Consider the following 19534-nt stretch of genomic DNA (forward strand, 5'->3'; position numbering starts at 1 on the left):
TCAGAGCCACCCTTCTAAGTTGTCAGACTGTGAAGTACAACATGTACATGTGAAGGGTACAATTAGTATTTTGTAACAAAAATGCCTAATAAACATTATGACTAAGAACAGTTCATGCTACAAAAAGTGCTTAATTTTGTTGTTGTTGGTGGTGGTGGTTCTATTTACAAATGTCATCCTTTGTATGCAGGATACATAAATTCCTGTACTTATGCTTTACTTTTGAGCAGAGAGTAGTACATTTTCTGGCAAATAACCCTACTACAGGAACACCATAAAACCACTTCATATTTTACTTTTGTCTTACCAGGAGGTATAAGAGGTTGCTATTAACAACTACCTGAACTTGCAATAATCCCATATACTTACTGGCTCAAGATTTACCTACACTGAGCATATGCCCTGCTCTCTGCTGTCAGTATGCCAAACATTAACACAGAGCAGCAGAACAAACCTTTCACTATCTTTGCAGTAGATTTGATAGAAGAGCAAAGCAACTTGGACATTAGTTTAAATTAGAACTCATTTCATCTCTTTACAAGCAAGTTTTATATAGCCTTAAAAAGTTATGATATATAAGTTCTATGTGTTATTTCCAAGTGACTTTTAGCAGAATATCTTATCTATTTCAGAATACTGCTGGTAAAAGATAAACTGTTGAATAAATATTCACAAATCACCTCACAATTCTAAGAAGAGTGACTTTTTTTATTAAAATCATTGTTTTGCGTGACCAGTGAGATTTAGAATTCCATTTCTTGTTACATACACGACTTTCCAAACATTGTGCTGTTGAATCTTCAATTTTTGTATTTTGGCATCTAGATTAGCAAAGCTAAAATCTTATAACCTAATGTGTGGAAACTGCTGTTATAACAAAGCCCTCTCACTCAAGTTCATCAAAGGAGATTTCAAAATTAAGATCTGAGATTTCTTTGAAGTAGAACTGGAATTGATTAGTTGTCTTTTCTTGTAATATTTCTAATCCCTGGCAACATAAAGCCAAAGGATTTGGTACCATTCAACTTAAAAAATCACCAGCAAAAACCTCACTTTCATGACCCCATCACATTGAGTGCACCACAGTTCATCAGAGGCTGCAGAGAACATGGTCTCTGGCATTTGTTCCACCCCGCCTTTCAGTGTCATTTTCAGCCATTCAGTATATGATAGATGGCCCAATATTAATACCCTAAGATCTTTGTGTTTGCACAGATCTACTCAACTTATCTGCAAGAGTTGCCTTGCCTACCACAGCTGCAATCACTAGTCATTTAAAGTTATTATCTTACTATTGATCTTAGCAATTATCTGTACCATGGGAGCATCTACACTGTAGTTCTGGACTGGAGCCTCCATGTATCTGAAGCTTCTTCCTCATCCAGACTGCTTGAGTGTTGGTTTGCACTGAATGGTGAATGGAGGGAGCCAATCACCTCATCACGTGGGAAACTCAGATGTGAATTCAATGCATATGCTTAAAACCCCTCTTCCCCGCAGGATATGTTCCCATGGGATTCTTCCTAGAAGACCCCTAAATGGGCTAAGTTACCTCTTCAGAAATCCATGATTATAAGCTTAATTGCTTAGATCCTTCTTCATAGGCCTCCTATTCTTCAGCAGATGAATATCCCCACCCAACTTGGTGTCATCTGCAAACTGACTGAGGGTTCACTCAATCCCTTTGTCCAGATCATTAATAAAAACAATAAATAAGACTGGCCCCAATACTGATCCCTGGGGAACATGACTAGTGACCAGTTGCCAGCTGGATGTAATTCCATTCACCACCACCCTCTGAGCCTGTCTGGCCAGCCAGTTTTTACCCAGGGAAGAGTGCACCTGTACAAGCCATGGGCTACCAGTTTCTTCAACAGAATGCCATGGGAAACACTGCCAAAAGCTTTACTAAACAACAGACATCTACAGCCTGTTCATCATCCACCAAATGTTTCACCCTATCATAGAAGGTTGGTCAAGCAGGACCTGCCTTTCCTAAACCCACGCTAGCTGGGTTATTTATTATAAATCAATGTCTCAGGAACGGGAAGAGAAAACATGTTATCTGTAATGAAATACATCTTGTGGGAAGATAAACGCTAAATAGCACCAGCTAGGTCAGACGCTTGCCAGTCCATCTACAGCAGGTGTTGTTTGAGCAGCAATCACATAATTCATCCCTGCAGGAGCATGCACTGAGAAAGTGAGTGCTAACTGGAGGAAGGAAGCTTCCATCTCTTCAGTGCTTTAACCCCTAGCATTCTTTTTTCCCCTCTACATGGGCAATTATAAAGGGAACAAAGAACACAGAAATGTGACAGGTTACTCAGTATGGAAAATTTGCCTACAAGAAGGCACTCATTCATATCAAAAAGCTTGACAAATTCCTGCTCAAGGAATTCAACATTCTGGGGAGTTAAACTCAGATGAAAAAAGACTGAACTTTTAGTTTAATTAAAAATCTGTTAAGTTCAAAATATAACCTATTAATAATTTATGAGACATAAGCCTTCCGTTTGGAAAGGAATTTCCAGTATGATACACAGAAGAATGACAATTGTGGAGATGCATCAATATATTCTTAAAATTATGGCACAATCTCATCTCTATTAATCTTGCAAAGACCCATACACTGAAGAGTAATTTTCTATATTTTAAGGAGGGGTAGAAATGGGGATTTTCCAGATCAGTGATGGTGAGATGAAATGAAATTTAATTAAAAATGCTCTCTAGGAATAATAGCACCAGGTGTTGTATAAAAAAATGTACAAAAAATGTTAAAGTATTGTAATGTCCAACCAATTGCCACTTAGTATTATAAAAGTGGAATAATTGTTCAAATAGTCAAACAACTCAAATACTATTGTAAATCCCTCTCAAACTAGGAACACGTTTCTAAATGAACATGAAAATCTAAAATGTCTAAATGGTGTATTTAGTATAAATCAATAAAAAACTTCTCTGTGTTCTCCCAGTTTTATTTTTTTAATGAGTCACAGCATTAGTTTGAAAGACAAATTGTAAAAGGTCAGAAGGAGTACAATTCCCAGTGCAAAACAAACCAGGTACAAGAAGTTGGCATTTCAAAGCATATGCAAAATGCAGCCTTAATTTCTGGAATGTACTGAGCCCAGTTACTTGCATTTTGCTTTTTCAGAGAAAACAACGGGCAAGGAAAACAGAAAAATGAGGACAGAAAGTCAGAATATCAATAGAGAAGGAAATAAAATGGGACAGAAAATCAGGTTATACTTAGCCTCCAAAAGCTAAGAGATATTACAGGCTGGATTATTTTTAATTTTTACCTGTCTCGATCTCAACGCAGAGTATGCAACTTTCATATGGCTGCTAAAAAATTCCTAGACAGCCCCAAAATATCTCTGCATCTCTTTATTTTTATATCTTGTGATATTAAAACTAATACTGAGATTTAAGTGAAAAAAAATTCTGTGATTGAGTCAGTGACCCAACAAATATGAGAGATGGAAATCTGTGATGCTGACCAAGGAATATTTGCAGAAACTGTTTTCTCATCCTTGCTTGAAAACTACAAATATCATTGTAACGAAAAGCAACTTCCAAACTGTAGATGAAAATCCTGAATGCAAACTTTATCCTTTATCCTGTCTTCCCCAACACAATGCAAGTAATAGCCAGTACATCCAGAGAAAGGCTCAGTCTTCTCATTCATGCTGGACAATATATTTTCCATTCTCCCACTTCTCTTCCTGCACAGAAGGGAAGTACTTTCTGTTCCTGTTCACATTTGTTTCTCATTTTTCTATCCCCATAACTCCTCTATTTTTTTTTATCCCAAAATAAGTCTGTAGTTATGTGCAAACAAGACTGATGACATCAAGCCTTTAAATACTGTAAAATTACTTTAAAGTCTTAGAGTGACCATAAGTCACGTGTGTCATAATGAAGACCAATTTACTTAGACTCTTCATCCTTTTCAACCTGTTATTTAACAGAGTAAATATTTCAGTAAGAATTTTACAGTAATGGCCAATTTCCTGCAAAAAAAAAAAAAAAAAAAAAAAAGTGTGATTGAGTGTTTCCTGCTTAATTGAAACCACAAGTAGTTTTATGATTTATCAAAATCATACAACAAATTACAAAAGTTATAGCCTTCATGTAGAAATACCTAACCTAAATCAGCTACCAGAGGATATATAGCAATATTCTTAAACTTAGTGGTTTTTTAATTGCCTCCCAGAAAAATAACTTCCTAACTTACTGCTTATTCCAACAGAATATGCCTTTTTTTTTTTTTTTTTTTTAGTTCAAAAATATCAAAATCTCAACTGCTCAACTGAGGAACACAGATTTAAACTGCGAGGAATTAGAGGCCAAGGAATAAGGAGATAAGAAGTTATGCTTCATTAAATAGTATTTAAAATCAGGAAAAAAACAGGAGAGACAAAAGCAGCACAAAATGCAGAGGATGACTAAAAACATGAGAGAAAGGAAAGGAGCTACATAGACAGCATAAACCTGTCTTTTCCAAAATGCAGATAACATACAAATATACTCTCATTAAAGACAAAGAAACTATAAGCCAAACCATTGATTCAATACTCGATACAAAAAGACAACTACTCAAATCTATAAGGCATTTGTGATGCAAAAGGAAGACTATACACAAAACCATATATAAAACAATCAAGGACAGTAAGAATAGGGCAGTAGTTTTACTTCATGTAACTAAAGGAAGGATTCATCAGATTCTGGCTCTGTTCAAGTCAGTCCATGTTTCCCCAGCAGAGCTGAGCCTTGGGAACTGCCTACCTGGGGGTAAATCGATGAGCTGTTTGCATTGCTGGATGCTGTCACAGCAAACACAAGTTTGTTTTAGCAGGCTGATTATGGGAGAACTAAGAAGAAATGACAAAAGCTATTTCTTTTGCCTCAGTACTGGCATGTCTGGTGAAAATACACAAACAAACAAATCGAAACAACCCTCCCCAAACACCAAAAAACAAAACAAAACAAAAAAAAACCACCCAAAGTGAACCCTGACATGTATAAACACAGTGCAAAAACCAATTTCACAGCTGTTTGAAGGAAGAGGGTGTTTCCATCCAAATTAAGGGAGATCAGACAAGTTGAAACATAGGAATGCACATGAGCAGCAGTGCCAAGAGGTTTTTCACAGGGGGATTTTACAACCGAAAATCTTCTCACGCTACTGAGCTGTGGCCAGCTCAAACGTGTCCAGTGTTATGTAGGGTTGTCCTGCAACATTTTGTTGAAAAGGAAGTAAGACACTCGACTGGCTTTTGCCTTCATGCATACTGTGCTCTGGCAAGCTCTCAGAAAACAGAAATTCCCTTGTTTTAACAGAATTTTTAAGGTATGGATTGAACAGTGTTTTCTTACTGAAATCTTCCAGCTTTAAAACTTCATCATAATTTTCTTCGTTTTTGACTGAATTCTGCTGGAACCCACACAAATCATTTGTCAGCATTTCTGTGGGTTGGATTTCCTTCACTGGTATCAAAGTTGACTTCATTTGGCTTCTGGTAAATTGATCAGTGATTACATAAGGCATGGATGGCGAAAAGCATTTAGCAACTTCATTTTCTTGTTTATACAGTGTCTTTTTATCTCCATTGATCATGTCTTCTGCATTGATATCAATACATTGAGAAACATGGTTTTCGCAATTTATTAGTAGTGATCCTTCCTGACTTTCTTCAGGAAAACAATTTTCCAAAACACTTATGTCTTCAGAGTCTAAAGTTTTAGCCTCAGATGTCAATCTCTTCAAAAGTGAATTATTCTGTCAGTATCAAGAGATAAAAGTTATATACAGAGAGATAATGTATTAGTTTATGTTTTAAAATATAAATTATTGCCATTTGAGTTCTATTTGACTCATAATTTTAGAAGTGCACTAATAAAGAGTTCATGTGCATTTCAGCAGGGATGCAGTTATATTTCAATGAGCACTTAAAATGACAATGTTATTTTGTTCATTTGTGAAACATTTTCATGGTAGGTCTTCTGTGCTTAGTGAAATCAGGAGCTTCCATGAACGCTCAGAATCAGGTTTGAACTGAGTTTGTCTTTTCTGCTCTAACCAGTCACTTACGGGGAAAAAACTTTAAATCTCATTCTCCACAGACTACACTTTCTATGTAAAACTGATCAACTCCACTTCATTCAAATGCACATAAACCTTTAATAAGGCATGAATATTCAACAAATAAAAAGATGGAAATATTAGTACAATAATATACCAAATCTTACTATATGTGACAATACATTTTTATGGAGAAGGGAGGAAGTATCCAAATGCGGGAACCTGATTCAGTAGACATAATAACCTGTGCAAATTTAATTGACTTAGTTAAATCAACCATGTAGGCCAATCACTTAGGAACTTCAAAATATTATTTCTCGTTATCATATGAGAATTAAAAGAATATACTTTATGAAGATGCATGTTCTCTCTTATGAAGAGCATTTTATAGCACTTAAAAAGAAGAATGAAATTCAATATACTTTTTTTTAAAGTTATAAAATTACTGTCAGAGAAGGACTTCTTTTTTCTCCATTTGATCCCTTCTTTAATACATAAAATTGCAATTATTACCATAGATGCAGCAAGAGGCCATTCCACTGCAATGCTCTCTGCAGGATTTGGTATATCAGGCCAGCAAACTTTCTTAAACCTATCATGGAGACAGTAATTTTAGTCAAATTGTGAAAGAAATAAATTATTAAAAATAAAATGAACAAACCTCCAGAAAGTCCAAATACTGCTAAAATACCAGATTTTCACAAAGGAGGTCTTTTCTATATTAACACAGTCTTTTTCAATAAATTGGTTTTCACATACACTGATTTTTATTACAAAAGATCTCAACAAGATCTCTTGGGTTACAGAGACATTGTAGAAAAATTAATAACTCACAGAAGTAATTTTTAATTACATTATATATTTCTATGTATATAATTACGTATATACTTTTTATGTTTCTTATACTATAATATATGAAATAATAGCATGCCAAAATAAGGCTGTATACAAAATCTGTTGTGATCATGTTTCAGGGTGTTTCTTCAGTGGAAAGCCGCTTCAGGTAAACTTTGGCCAAGGAAAGTATCCCAAGCACTGCATCACAGTAGAGCTAAGCTGAGTTCCAGTGTTAGCTGCAGATAAATGATGCTCACCCACTGAATCCCTCACTGATACTGAGTATATATGTAAGGGAATGAAAAACAGTCCATAGCTTGACTTTTCACATTACAATTTGATTATACAAGAATATAAACATTCAACTGCATCTCAAATTTTGCCCAGTATCAAAATACCGTTTCTTATTATTGCAAAAATACAGAATCCACAACACAGAAGAAGATGTAAAAGAGCTGGAAATTTTACTTATTTATTCAGCCAAAATAGTTAAGACTTTTAACTTTCTCATTAAGCTTCAGCCAAACAACCCAGTCACTTTCATGTGAAAGAAAAACATATTTTATAACCTTAAAAAAACTCACATTCATCATTGGGATGTTATTGCATCCCCATGCGCTGAGAAAGCAATTTTGAATCTGGCAGGGGATACCTGTGACAGCATACTATGGATCACATATGGATATGGATCCATACTCATGGATCAAGCACCCAAATGCTCTCACAAAAAGCATGACTTTTTTACAGGTCAAGGGAAGCATCACAAAGTAACAAAAGCAATATTATTATAGCTAAGATAAGAAATTATATGAAATATGTTCTATTGCCATACTAGTAGATATATTAAAAATGCCTAGGAAACTTTATTTTTTGGCATTATTAATTTTTCAGTAACTGACTTTAGGTATGCTTCCTTATGGCAAATGGCATATAGCATTTTCCATAAAATGATATAGGTGATACATAAATCTGTTTCTCCCATTTATTTTGTTCTTATTTACTGAACTTTCTAAAAATTACTAGTTATTTTTGGACTACAGCATATAAATTACAGTTAAAGTGTAACCTGTATGCTTATTTATTTGTTACTCCAATTGCTTATTTTCTTAATTTGACACTGGTTTTGAGCCAAACAAAAGCATTTATAAGATACATAAAAATTTGCCATTTACAAGGTAAAATTAACAGGTTAAATATGGTTTTAGACAGTAGAAAATGTACTTACGCATGTTTTTTCAAAACACATGTTACCCAAAGGCCTAACAGACAGAACATGCTTATTCCAACAAGTACAGCAATGAACAAAACATCTTCTTTATCTTTAGAGGAAAAAAACACACAAACGGAAAAAACAAAACAACAATCAGCCCACAGATGTAATTTCTTCATGTATTCCTTGAAGACAGCTAATTTTCAACATCCAAGTCACCTAATTAGCACATTTCTAAAGAGTCAAAATTACTCAGAATACTGTATGATGTGCACTGTATGATGTGTCAAAAGATGATTATTTTGTATCCAACAAGCCAGTTATTCAGCCAGAAAACCAGGTCATGATGAGACTTCTCAGGATTTCTTAGGAATGTGTATTGCATTTTAAAATTTCATTTATTTAATCAAATCGCACAGTAATTTAGATGGGAGGGGACATCTGTAGGTCACCTCACCCAACTTTAAAACTGATATTAAACTGCCTAGGGTCCTTCCAAGACAACCTTCTAGAGCAACCTAGGATGAAGACTCTACCACTGCTTTGGGTACCTGTTATTTTACAGTCACCTGACACTGACATATAGTGCCACTTCTATCAGTTACAACAAAATAAGTAGTGAGTTAAGTGCAGAAGATAGATTTAGATCACAAAAAATACAGTTACTCTGACTGAAACACCACACAGATTTCTGAGCTAGCTTCCAAGTACCAGAGGCAGGTACTGACAGCAAGACACCTGACCTCGGCACGCTCTAACATACCTTGTATTTGACTAGCAAACCAGCAGATTAATTTACAGGCAAAAAAATTCATTAGCTTTGAGTCCCATGACAAGTTTAGGGACAGCTCATGCCCTTTTTTCTATTTTAGTTTGGCCACCACTATGACAAGTTAGCAATGTACTGAAAACATTCTTCCAGAAGCTGAAATGTGGAAATCTCTGAACTTCTGATCTGCTGCCATCATACCAACCTCCTTGGTAATATCTGGCTAGAACAAATATCAAGAAATGGGAAAAGATATTTCCCCAGACATACTGGCCATAACCTGTGCACTCATTTATCAGTTAAGCTTATATACCACAAAAAGTACAACACAACGCCTGGTTATTCTAAACCTAATATCTCAGATGGAAAAGTCTACTTTGTAATAAACTCTTAAGCTTTCCATTCCATAATTGACAGTACACAAACTGCTACTTCCACAAACATCCACAGCACTCCACAGCTTTACTGACTACTAGGTAAAGATTTTGGGGGTTGACTTCTAATCTTGAGCTTTTAGACTGTGAGACAGTCAGTGAAATTGTGTTAAATTCAGCTACTGCTGGCAATTCTTCCTTGTTTTGTTCAATAGTACTTAAAAAAAAAAAAAAAAAAAAAAAAAAAAAAAAAAAAAAAAAAAAAAAAAGCTAAAAATTGCCTAAACAACAATGTCCCATGTTCTGTATTTCTTATTCCCAAATCCATTTTTAAAATAGTAATAACTAACATGGAATATTACTTACCCAGTTTCAAAGTTTTGAAGGTCTTTGGCTCTCCAGTTGTTCCACCAGCTCCATTGCTTGCCATGATATAGACAGTATACTGTGTATTACTCTGTAAGGACTTCAGTCTGTATTGTAGAACATTACAGTTCACTGTTTCATCTTTTTAGGAGAAGATTTATGTCAATAAACACACAGAAATAGTGTTATATCAGGGAATCATAGAATTATTTAGCACATTATTTACAATAGATCATAAAGTATTTTAAAGACAATTTGAAATACAAAGTGATCTTATTAATTCTTTTATGGAGAAAACTTAATTTACTTAAAAATGTTTTCAATATTACTTAAAATTTAAAGAAAAGACACAAACCATTATGTATTTATTTTTCAAAAATAAATACAAATATTTTTTCTAATATTAAAGACAGGTGAATTATGATCTCCTGTAGTTTATTTGATCATTGAAAACAGTGCTTTGAGAACTTTGTTTCCTTAAAATAGTTGGCTCAGAAATTAGGAACTTAAAATAGTTTCTGTAGCTTGTGAAATTTACCTGTATTTCTAGTACATGCAGTTAGACATCGATCATCCAAAAAGATGCAATCTATCAGCCTTGGGATATCACCCCAATTAAGGCAGAGGAAAGCCAAAATCAACAGGAATTTTTTTCCAAGTTTCAAAATGGTTTTATGCATAGAATTCAACGTTTCTAATACCTTGTCCAATTAGCTTCACCTTTACATTTTTTTAAGCAGGGCATATATTCTACCATCCTATGTCTACTAACAGTACCAAAAGCATCTTCCTACTATGAAATTACGGTCACTAAAACATTTTCTGGTGCATAAAGTCTAAGCCACCTCATGTCATCATTCAGTTCAGTCAAGAAATACTCAGGAAACAGTTATGCTGCAATATGCCCAGAGTTAAAATAAACTGAGTTTCTCTCAAATCAAGGAGGGAAAAGTGAAGTTTTAGAGTTAAAGCCCAGCAGTGAAGTCACACTGGCACAAATCTCATGTTCTATTCTTATCAAGAAGATGTGACATCAGAGAAGTCTCAAAAACATCGGTATGGTATGTTTTAGTACGGTATGTTTCTGTCATTTAAATTTAACTCCCCTGAGTTCATATTTAGAACTAATTTTCTAAAGAAACTAATCTAAACCCCTAAAATGGACACAGCCTGCTTTACATCAGAAGTAATATGGACAAATGTGGTCCTGTAACATGAGGCTGCACATCACAAGGATGACCCTGCACAAAGCAGTCAGCATTAAATTACTCAGAAACCAATGTGGCAGGAAAAATCGCATGTAGAGGACTGAATCTGAAAGAAATAATTAGCTTTCTCTTTCAAATTTAAAAGTTACCAAGAATAGTCATGCCCTGGCTCTGAACTAGATATCCAGAAGAAATAGAAGACATTGCAAGATTTGAAAGTCTGAGAACTTTTCAAAAGAGATTGTGTTAGGTGCTTGCTAACAGTGCTGCCTCACAAAATAGTAGGAAAAAAAAACATTTCTGAAGTACTGAATGTTCCAACAGCATTCCTCATAAACTATACAGGAAGATAAATTTAGGTTGCTAAAACCCTTTCCATAAAAGATTCTGCTGAGATTTAAACTGTTTTGAAGTTCTGAAGAAGTTCTGAAGAGATAGCATTACACTGTCAGATTGTATGTTACTGTTCCTGAGGTAGAGATTAGGAATATGCTCAAAGTTATGCTATCAGTCTCCAGACCAGAAAAGCAACACCAAGCACAGAAAACCAAGAATCTGATCTAAAAACTATGTCCAGAGAAACTATTTCTGGCATCTTATTTTAGCTTCTCGACTGTTATTTCCTAATTTGCTTTTAATAAAAAATTGACTGTAAAAACATTTTTAACGGAAAATATTCACCATACTGTTCCAGAAGCTGAAGGGTTGCAGAAGGCATGTCCTTCCAGGGACATGAATGGAATTTATAAACCCACTGAACCCTCATGATCCATGAATTTGCACAAGACCTGTGACTCTCCAATATTATTTTAGCTCCTCTACTCCTGTCATTATTTTTCGATTGAGTTCCAAGGTGTTTTACGATGGAAGACAGAGTGAAGATGGAGAGACACTACTACATACCTAAAACAGTAAAACAGCAAGTATCTGACTACTAACACTCATTAATTTGGCATAATCTAGCAAATTTCTTTTTTTTTTTTTTTCTGTTTTTGTTTTTACTGTTAACAGCAAACAATCTGCCAAATGTTCCTCATATGTGGGTTTTCATCCTGATCTGGAAAAAGAAGAGGAAGGACAGTGCTGACATACACTGACTAAATTTATCATCTAGACATCCCTCAGATTTACATCTTGAGAAGCAGAAGGACAATGTAGTCAACAGTCAAGACTATATTACCATGGGTAGTACAGCACTCTCAGTAAACTGAGAGTAAACAGTGCTGTACAAAATAAAAGACACATGTACTGTATTAAAGTATTAAAACAGGGACTATTCACTAGAAGACCACATCATTTCCATTGAAACTAAACATTTTTGTAATCTTTATGTAAGCCACATTTTAGTACCAGTATTTTCAGATATATTTACATATGATATACAATATGATACACAATAACAAAGCTTGCTAGTAACTATGACAATAACTATCTGCAGACAGCACATTGTCATAATTCTGTTGAAAACATCACTATTTAGTGTATACTTACTCAATTCTTTTCCATCCTCAGGTTTATAAAATATTGTATAGTTAGTGATAAATCCATTTCTTTTATCCTTTGGAATCTTATTCCATTTTATAGTAACTTCATTTTTTCCCAGAAAGCCTGTGTCAGCCACAGGTCCTTCTGATGGTTCTACACAGAAGCATCAGAAAATAGAAAAAGTACTAAGTGTCAATGTACCACAATGTTATCCATCTGTGTTACTTCACGCATACCAGTAAAATTAGGGGCAACAAATGCACAAGAAAATATGCCATCTTAGTGCCCTGAAGTACTCCTTAACTTTAATCACTCTCTCTTTAATTATGGGATTTCTTATGATAAAACTTCCCCTCATCTATTCTGGTGTTAGCATAGTTCTAAGTGCTACTGCCTTCCCTCACAAGATCAGAGACAGATCACGAGGTAAAGCAACATTACGTTCTCATGGAGGAACCAGGTGCAAGGTCACTGTGTGTGCAGGATATCTCTGGCTGAGCTGAGATTTAACTGGTGTTTCCAGCACACCCAGTCTTGCACATTACATTAGACAAAGCCTTTCTACTTACACAATACAACCTCACACGTATTGCTCATAACTCTTACGGAAGAGTTTTCTGCATTTCAGCTGTAAAACAAGTAACTTCCTTCCCATTCTCTGACAACCTTGAGTGCTGTCACAGCTACCTATAAACAGGAAAGCATTCAAAGCACAGCTCTAATTGGGCTAGTAAGTATTACTCAAACATAAAATACTCCACTTCCTCTTCCCAGTAATTAATACTGTTTAATAGAGCATTGTCCTGTATACGCACACACACAAATCAACATTTTCACATGAAATCTTAACATTACCAGCAAACTACATTCTTACATCTGCAATTATAAATCACTAAATTCACATTAAACTTCTGCAAATAAAGAAACATTCCTCCTCTTTCCCTCCAACACTATTTCATCTACAGTTTCTATCTAATTACAAATGTCATGGTTTCCTACTGTTTTTTACATGCAGACTGCAAATATTTTGTTACATTATAAGATTTAATGAAAAGCAAGATTTTCAAACCGTTAATATTATTTTGTGAGTAGAATTTCATCATATATTGGGACTAACAAATGCAGTCAAGCATTCAAATCAAGCATACATACTTTTTTCTTGAACATAAGTTTGTATGGTATATGGAGCTGCTACTTTATTTCCATAAAGAGGATACACTGAGATGTTATAGCATACAAATGGTTTAAAGTTTTCTGTAAAGGAAAAAAAGGAATATTTACATACAATTCTTTGTGTGAGATTAATACAATGAAAATAGACTAAATCCCAAAGAAGTTCTAAATATAGTGTTACAGATTATTCCTTCAACTCTTTATCAGGCACAACACGTATTTATTAACTTGAATGTTCATTACTGCCCTTAACACACTTTTTTGCTAGTAGTATTCATAAGAGCATGTGGTTTCTGACTCATTTTTCACTAGAAGTACTTTGAATGGATCATTAGATTTCAGCCTCATATGACTTCTCTATATGAACTTATCCATCTCCAAAGAGTTTATGGTTTTGGAGGAAGTTTCTATTTTGAAATAGCTAGTACCAAATTGCACTTATGGTAATATTTTTAATTTCACATTTCTTTATGTGTACTGCTCTGTAGAAGACACTTTTATCTCATGCATCAAATAGTTTAAAAGGTGCAGTGCAGCCCCAGCTCTTAATACTTAGAACCTGAGGGAACATCATGAAGTTGTGTCAGGGAAATTAGAAGAAGGTCTTTCACCCAGAGGGTGGTTGAGCACTGGAACAGGCTCTCCAGGGCAGTGGTCACCGTCCAAATCCAAATGTATAAAGAAAAGTAGACACGTTATATTAGCCAAAGGTAATAGACATGGGATATTCACACTGGCATCAACATTCACAGCTTTGCTTTTCTACGTATCTCTTGAGCTCTGTACGCTTTTTGGTTCATAGGCATAGCCAAACTACATAGGCATAGCCAAAATATCTAGCATGCCAGACTGATCAATCACTCCACTTGCTTATTTCAAAGTAGAATTCTCACTCAAGTCCTTTTTCAGGTTTCTTGTTCTCTTCTAAAATACATGAAGGAACATGATCTTTTCCCCTATTTAAATTAATCATTTTCATTGTAGATTTCTCTGCTAAAATAGCATATATCTGCCATAGGCCTCCCTGGTGGCATAAGATCAAGCCACAAAATCTGTAGCCTAATCTTATGTGAGAGCAAACACCACCTTGCGTGTTGCATGAAAATTTGAAAGAGTTAAAATTGCTATTAAATTATTTGCAAAGATTTCAATAAAGCACGTAATAACACTGCTATGTTTAAAATGGTCTGAAGAAAGCTGGATGAGCTCATTCTTGTTTGTTCTTTCTGGTCTACCTATAAATACATACACATCTGTACATTATTACAGTTGTAGCCAATAAATAAACATACTTTTGTTAGTTTTCCAGTTTGTAGAATTCAACACATATTGCCACGATCTAGCAAAAGGATCCATCTCCAAGTCTTCATACCACTCAACTACATATTCTGTTGCTTTTGGTTTAGACAATACCCATTCCACAACCACTTCTTCATTTGATGGATGGGTGTCCACTGTTTCAATAATCTGAGCAGCTAAAAATTTAACAGATAATATCAGCAATTCTATTTTCATAAAAACTTCAAAAACACATACAGAATCCAAATACTGGTCTCTCTTCTAGAATCTGAATTTTACCATTTGTAAAATTTTGCAAACCAATTTATTACTAATTTTGCAGTTCGTGCAGACAAGCAAGTTTTGATTGAGACAACAAAGGCAATAGAAGAATCATAAAGTAAGTCAGTAAGGTCATGAGTGACAGTGAAGCAAAGGTGCACCATCAGTCTGCAGACATAATGAAAGTCTGAGTGAAAAACCCACCTGGCAAAGCAGAGGCAAAAAAGACCTGATGAAGCAGAGGGAAAAATAGATGCATCTAGGAGTGGGGAGGGGAAAGCATGTCACAGCATGGAAAAATCAGAAAAACATTTATGGTGGCATACAGAAGTAGGTAGAGAGGTAATCAGAAACCTCCAGGGCAAGATGTCAGCACATCTACACACTCATTTTTTTAATTAGAAATGGAATTTGATTGAGCAGTTCCAGGGGGACACTTGCACTTATTTCATGAACAACTGATACAGAAATTAATCAAGTGTTCCAAATGTAGCCTCTCTTCTGTATTATGGTAGGCAGCAGGATGCTGCAATACAAAGCTCACAGAGGTATCAGAATTAAACATAAGAGCCAAAGAGCTCAGCTGTTGTGCTAGAGCAGACCAACTTACTAACCCTGGCAGTGGGTGGGATGGGGTACTCTGGGAATGCACATGAAATGAGAATAAATACAAGGCTTCTGTCTCTGCTTCCACTGAGACAGAGAGACTTCCATCTGAGAGACTTCTACTTAAAGCATCTTTGAATGATGCTGTTCAGTGCTCTGCAATATTGCCCTGTGGTAAGCAATTTTATGATCTGGCAAAGGGATGTGACAGAATTGGGTAGCACTCTAGAAATGTATTTGGGAGGTACAAGGTTAGAAAAAAACACAAACCAAACCAAAAAACCCTCAGAAAGTAGTACAACAGAAATTATACAGAAATAGACATCAGAAATTCATATCTTAACAACTGTATCTCAAAATAAAATCCCTAACAATAATCATCTATAATAGACGCATGACAGCAAAACACAACAAGATACAGACATAGGTATAGATATAGATGTGTGACAGAAGTCCATAACACAAATTTGCTTCCACTATAACAGAACTTAAACAGATGTCATGAAAATAATTTTTTTGCTAGTGAGAAAATATAACATGGCACTGAAAAATCCTACTTTTTTCCTCTGTAGATGGAATCCTCAAAATAGCTTCAGGAGAATTTCCAGCGGAGTTATAGGCAGTAACAGATACTAAATATGCCTCTTCATTTAAAAGTAAAGTGATTTTCTTGTCAGTAGAGTTTTTTATCATTTTAAGTGCAGTCTTGTTTTCTGGAAAATACTGTATTTTGTAGCCTAGAATTCTTCCAGGAGGTGGAAAGCTATTTAATGGCTATTAAAAAAATAAACAGTAGTAAGTGTTTCACAGTGTTATTTGCACAACCAAAAATATATGCTGTGTTGAAGAGTCCAGACCAAATTACAAAACGATTATACCATATTTAGAAAAGCAAGGTACTTTCTTCAGTCCCAGCTTCAGGACAGAGAGACATAACAATTTCCTTGAAGGAAAGGTTCAAAAGTACTGAGATTTGAAACACAAAGAGTCTTTGGACAATTTACTAGAAGAATAAAGTGAATTTAACATAGCATTGGTAAGCCATATTATTTAAAAGCAGTTGTAAAGACTTTCAATCAGATTTTCCAGTGACCTGAACACAATTAAATGCTCCCTTCCCACAGACATTACAAAACTCTATTCATCTGCCATTCAGTAAATAAAAGCCTTTTTAATTCTGCTTTAGTTCAGTGAGGTTTTTCCCGATGACAGCAAACGCCCCTAGCAATAATATGTCCTACAACACTAAAATGCTTAAACACAACATCAGTTACTGGATACCAATATGATTATCAGTTCATATAAAGAGTATAAAACAGTATATACCTTCCACATAAGATGCACAGATCTACTTCCAGGTGAGTGTGAAGACTCAATTACTCTCCACAAATCCACTTTTTCTGAAGGAGCTATGTAAGGACAAAAAAATAACTTGAATGTGTTTGCTATATTAAAAAGATAGTCTAATATGGTAAAAACAATGAAAAGGTTTCAAACATACAGACTGAAACTCATTAAAAATAAATTTTCTCTTGTATAATGCTGTGCCTTTTTTCTCTAGTAAGTACAGCTTCTCCTTTTCCATAAATTTCCTTCTGCTTTCTTTTATTTGTTAAGTATTAGAGTCTCCTAGAGGAGATTTTGTAGTTTTGTTTTATAACTGGAAATTTAGTGTCTCTACTTATGACTAATTGTATTGAACATACTTGCTAGACTACATTTCTGCTATTATTCTATTTTGCAATGTTCAATCTACATCTCCACTCTTAATTTTCTCTCTTCATTGTCTACTCACCCATTTTCTTCTTTAGCCCTATACTGTCTGAATCACTTTTCAAATCTCCACCACGCTCTTGTCTTTTAGTTTTCCTCTTCTATCTTTGAACAAAATGCACATGTTCTGTTTAAGCAACAGAATTCTAAATGCGATAGAAAATAGATGAAAACACAGTTTTTCTTAATTAAATCCTAGTACCTCAAAGTACAACTAAAGAAAACTTCTACATGTAGTCAGCCCACCTTTCTCTTCTGTGCTTCCATTTTTCTCTTCACTCCATTCACTCCAAAATATTGATTCATTACTGATACACCGAATGGCAACAGAATATTCTGTGGAGTCCCACAGACCTGTGAGATTACATGATCCTATTTTCTCTGCAGAATTCATTGAGACAGTGACACATTTCTGAAAGTAGGTACATGAACAAAATTATTTGATAGAAAATTGTGTGCAGATATTTGACTTATTAAAAAAATCAAAACAAAAATAACACAAAAGACCCAGTTTTAATGTTTCCCACCTCCCCCCTCTGAAACTCAAGATTGTATTTCATTTTTTCTGTGTAGCCTCTTCATTCTTCCAGCAAAACCCCAGGGTTTGAAAAACTCGAGCCAAAACTAGGTTTGTACTGGTGTCCTGTGGCTTGAATTGTGTACAGTTCACATATGATTCAAGAACAGCTGTGCTGCCATAGGATGTGTTGGATGAATGCGGATCCCTCTGATGGGAAACAGCTGCTTACTGCAAAGGTATTATCACAGTAATGTCCCACAACAGCACTATGGGGGAAGAATTTTGTGAGCCAGCTGGGTACTTCTTTCCTTTCTTGTTTTTCTTTTCTGAGTTACAAGGTCTTCTAGCTTTTAGCCATACAATACTGTGGCTGTAGGCCGTTCCAAAGATTATCAGCAAAGGATTAAAATGAAAAGACAAATGAAACACAAAAAAGTTTGGTATCAAGAGCAAAAAAAAAGAAGATGGAGCCTTTACGTGGTGAAGGAAGACAAGAGCATGAGAAATAACTGATGCAGTATATTTTTGGAAAAGTAATGACAAGGTGAGTAATTTCTTTGTCTTAAAAGGAGCTCCACTCACTTCTCACTGATGGAAGTCAGAGGCTAGATTGCTCTTCCAAAACAAATAAAATAGATATGAAAACCAGGAACCAGAGTTGATGCATCAACTCAATTGGACTGACAACATGAAGCAGAAAAAAACAACAGGAACTGTAGAAAGGTAAGTGTTTGAGAACAGAAGAACTGATATAATCACCAATATAATATCCAATACATAATCACTAATATAAACCCAACATTAATGTCTTATCTTCCAAACTGCAAAAATTACTCAATAATTACCAACTCTTCCCCACTTAAATTTCAGATTACTGAAACAGAAAGACACCAAAATAAGTGTTCAAGCAAGCTAAATTCTAACAAGGTCAGGAAAGGCAAGTTTTTGAATAAGGAAGATTCCCTTTTGGGAGCTGAATTGAAGTAATAAAGTCACAAAGATTCTCAGCAGGACAAAAAAACTGTGAAGAAATTCTTGTCTTCCACCAGTTGAATTTTCCAATTACAATTTAATCAAACTATAACAATACAAATGCAGACACCCACTCCTATGAACATCATAATGGGAAGTGCATTTTAATGAAAGTGCACTGTTTAATGAAACTGAAATTTTTAGTCCATTCTGATCCCAAGAAACTCACTGTCAAAAAAAGAAAACTGCTTCTATGAGAATGAATTCAGGGACCTACAAACCACTCTAAGTGACAGCCTCTTCATTGAATCTATAGCAAAAAGGACTTCAAAACTATTATCAGCCTCCTGCAGAACCTGGCATAGAAATGGAGACACCACAGACTAGCTTTTAGTTACTTGTCAAAAGGCTGTTGACAATATTTCATTATAATCAGAAACTTATTAGAAACTCAGTATATGCAGACAAAAAAACAGTTCATCTGTTTTTCACTTGGTAAAAACAGTTCACACCAAACTGTTTAGACTCTTTTTTTGGTAGGACAGCTTAAAAGGCTCAAATTTTTTGTTTGATAGGTTGGTTGGGATTTTTTT

General features: G+C 35.0%; 1 protein-coding gene across 6 annotated transcripts in view; it reads right to left on the reverse strand.

The window, feature by feature from the left end:
• Positions 1 to 4675: 4675 nt before the first annotated feature.
• DDX4 (DEAD-box helicase 4) overlaps positions 4676 to 19534 on the reverse strand; it is a 70512-nt gene continuing 55653 nt past the window's right edge. For 4 of the 6 annotated variants that reach the window (XM_027900170.1, XM_027900173.1, XM_027900172.1 and 1 more), the window contains 10 exons: positions 17696 to 17861; positions 17003 to 17085; positions 16234 to 16450; positions 14803 to 14985; positions 13490 to 13591; positions 12344 to 12490; positions 9645 to 9785; positions 8151 to 8244; positions 6602 to 6680; positions 4676 to 5785 (listed from right to left, as the gene is read on the reverse strand). In XM_027900170.1, the coding sequence (XP_027755971.1) occupies positions 5189 to 5785; positions 6602 to 6680; positions 8151 to 8244; positions 9645 to 9785; positions 12344 to 12490; positions 13490 to 13591; positions 14803 to 14985; positions 16234 to 16450; positions 17003 to 17085; positions 17696 to 17861 (1809 nt within the window). In that variant the 3' untranslated portion in view covers positions 4676 to 5188. The remainder of the gene's footprint in view (positions 5786 to 6601; positions 6681 to 8150; positions 8245 to 9644; positions 9786 to 12343; positions 12491 to 13489; positions 13592 to 14802; positions 14986 to 16233; positions 16451 to 17002; positions 17086 to 17695; positions 17862 to 19534) is intronic. The other 2 variants (XM_027900171.1, XM_027900174.1) reach the window with 2 other exon arrangements.

This window comes from Empidonax traillii, unplaced genomic scaffold (assembly GCF_003031625.1).
Source record: "Empidonax traillii isolate 1590-97213 ecotype Southwest subspecies unplaced genomic scaffold, ASM303162v1 scaffold714:size326938, whole genome shotgun sequence".
Lineage (NCBI taxonomy): Eukaryota > Metazoa > Chordata > Aves > Passeriformes > Tyrannidae > Empidonax > Empidonax traillii.